Source organism: Cyprinodon variegatus, unplaced genomic scaffold, assembly GCF_000732505.1.
Source record: "Cyprinodon variegatus isolate N-32 unplaced genomic scaffold, C_variegatus-1.0 Scaffold1791, whole genome shotgun sequence".
Classification (NCBI taxonomy): domain Eukaryota; kingdom Metazoa; phylum Chordata; class Actinopteri; order Cyprinodontiformes; family Cyprinodontidae; genus Cyprinodon; species Cyprinodon variegatus.
Window position 1 is genome coordinate 26,448 of NW_015152244.1, and position 1,745 is coordinate 28,192.

A 1,745-nucleotide genomic window follows, 5' to 3' on the forward strand; every position below is an offset into this window, starting at 1 on the left:
GCTCTGGATGAACATTTAGTTAAAGGAAGCTTCTAGAATTCTGCTGGATTCGGGTTTTATAAGCAAACAAAGAGGAATAATAAAATCTAAACTNTTTTAACGTGAACACATTGGGATACTTCATCTCCATGACAGGGACTGAAGGTGATCACCCCATCATCCAGGCCTTGAAGGCCTTCCTGCCTCTTATCAACAAGGACATTTGTCCAGCAATGTCGTCTTTTTTATAACTGTACTCACTACATTTTATGGTTCAAACAATTTTTACTTATTAGGAAAAAGTCACTGTGGTGATGGCTGTAAATGCTTTAATTACTTTAATAATTATTAAACATTAATAACCAGTTTCAGTGATGTGATCATAGCGCTCTGCTTCAGCACCACTGTCCAAATGTAGGTCGAGTGAACTTCATATCTTCAGGTTGATTAGCAGGATCCACTCGCTCCTTAAACTCAAGGACAGAGTTTGGTGCTCTAATGTGTGTCCCTTATAACCACCAATAGAAAGTTTTTCTGCTGTTTGTCTTTCCAGACCACCTGCAGGATTATGTTGGAAAAGAGGAGGATTTCTCTGACCAGCAGCTCTATGAACAGGAGAGGAATTTCAGTTTGGACCAAGAGGAACCAGAACCTCTGCAGATAAAAGAAGAAAAGAAAGAACCAGAACATCCCTGGACAAAAGAGGAAACCATGGAGCTCCCCATTAGTGAGCAGGAAGAGCAGCTTGTTCTGAAGCAAGAGACTGAAGATACAGGAGAGAAATCTTTCCCATGTCTGACATGTGGAGAAAAGAAAAGAACAGAACATTTAATGGATCACAGTAGAACTCACACAGGTAAGAAGTTTTCGGAATGTCTGTCCTGTGGAAAAATGTTTTCCAAAGTTCACAAACAAATCTAAAGCTGAAAGGCAGATCAGAATTCAAAGCCACCTACAAACCTCCACCTACAAGTGCAGAAATGACTGAGTGCATAACTGTACATAATTATTTGAAGGTTGACTTTTTTGTATTAAAAACCCCTTTTCTTTTATTGGTCGGATGAAATATGCTAATTTTGCGAGATATGAAATTGGGGTTTTTAAAGGCTGTATGCCAAAATCATCCATATTAAGACAATAAAATGCCTGAAATATTTCAGTTGATAAAACAAGTGTTTCAGTTGCTATATACTGATATATATTGTTTATTCTTATTGCACCTTTTTCCTCCTTGTTTTGCACCTTCTTTAATTACTATGCCAATATGTGACCAGTGAATTTCTCCGCTGTGAGATCAATAAAGCTCATCTTATCTTATCTAATAACTGTGTGTGTCCAGAGCCGCTGCAACCAAGCAACTAAAGCAGAGATCATGGATTAGCTGATCTGCTGGCTAATCTACATCAATTTACATCAACAACAGCTGGTGTAAAAACGCTAGATCAGTCGCCAGCTTCTTCTCTCCAGACATCGAGTTTCTGACTGTTAACTGTAGGCCGTTCTATCTGCCCAGAGAGTTGAGTGTGGTTAGCATCACTGCTGTTTATGTGCCCCCCGGTGCTAACCATAAAGATGCCATGAAGACTCTATACCATGCTATCTCTGAGCTCCAATCTGCACACAGAGGCTGTTTTCATCATTGCTGGGGATTTTAACCAGGCTAACTTGAACTTGGGGGGGTAATAACTCAGAATGCATAAAATTCCACCGGTAAAATGTTTCCCAATATAGACATGTTGGACATTATTGGAAAGCTTAGATTCTAC

General features: G+C 39.3%; 1 protein-coding gene across 3 annotated transcripts in view; it reads left to right on the forward strand.

Moving 5' to 3' along the window:
• Positions 1–494: 494 nt before the first annotated feature.
• LOC107104557 (gastrula zinc finger protein XlCGF8.2DB-like) overlaps positions 495–1,745 on the forward strand; it is a 10,079-nt gene continuing 8,828 nt past the window's right edge. Inside the window, exon 1 of one of the 3 annotated variants that reach the window (XM_015404571.1) lies at positions 495–835. In XM_015404571.1, the coding sequence (XP_015260057.1) occupies positions 691–835 (145 nt within the window). In that variant the 5' untranslated portion in view covers positions 495–690. The remainder of the gene's footprint in view (positions 836–1,745) is intronic. The other 2 variants (XM_015404570.1, XM_015404572.1) reach the window with 2 other exon arrangements.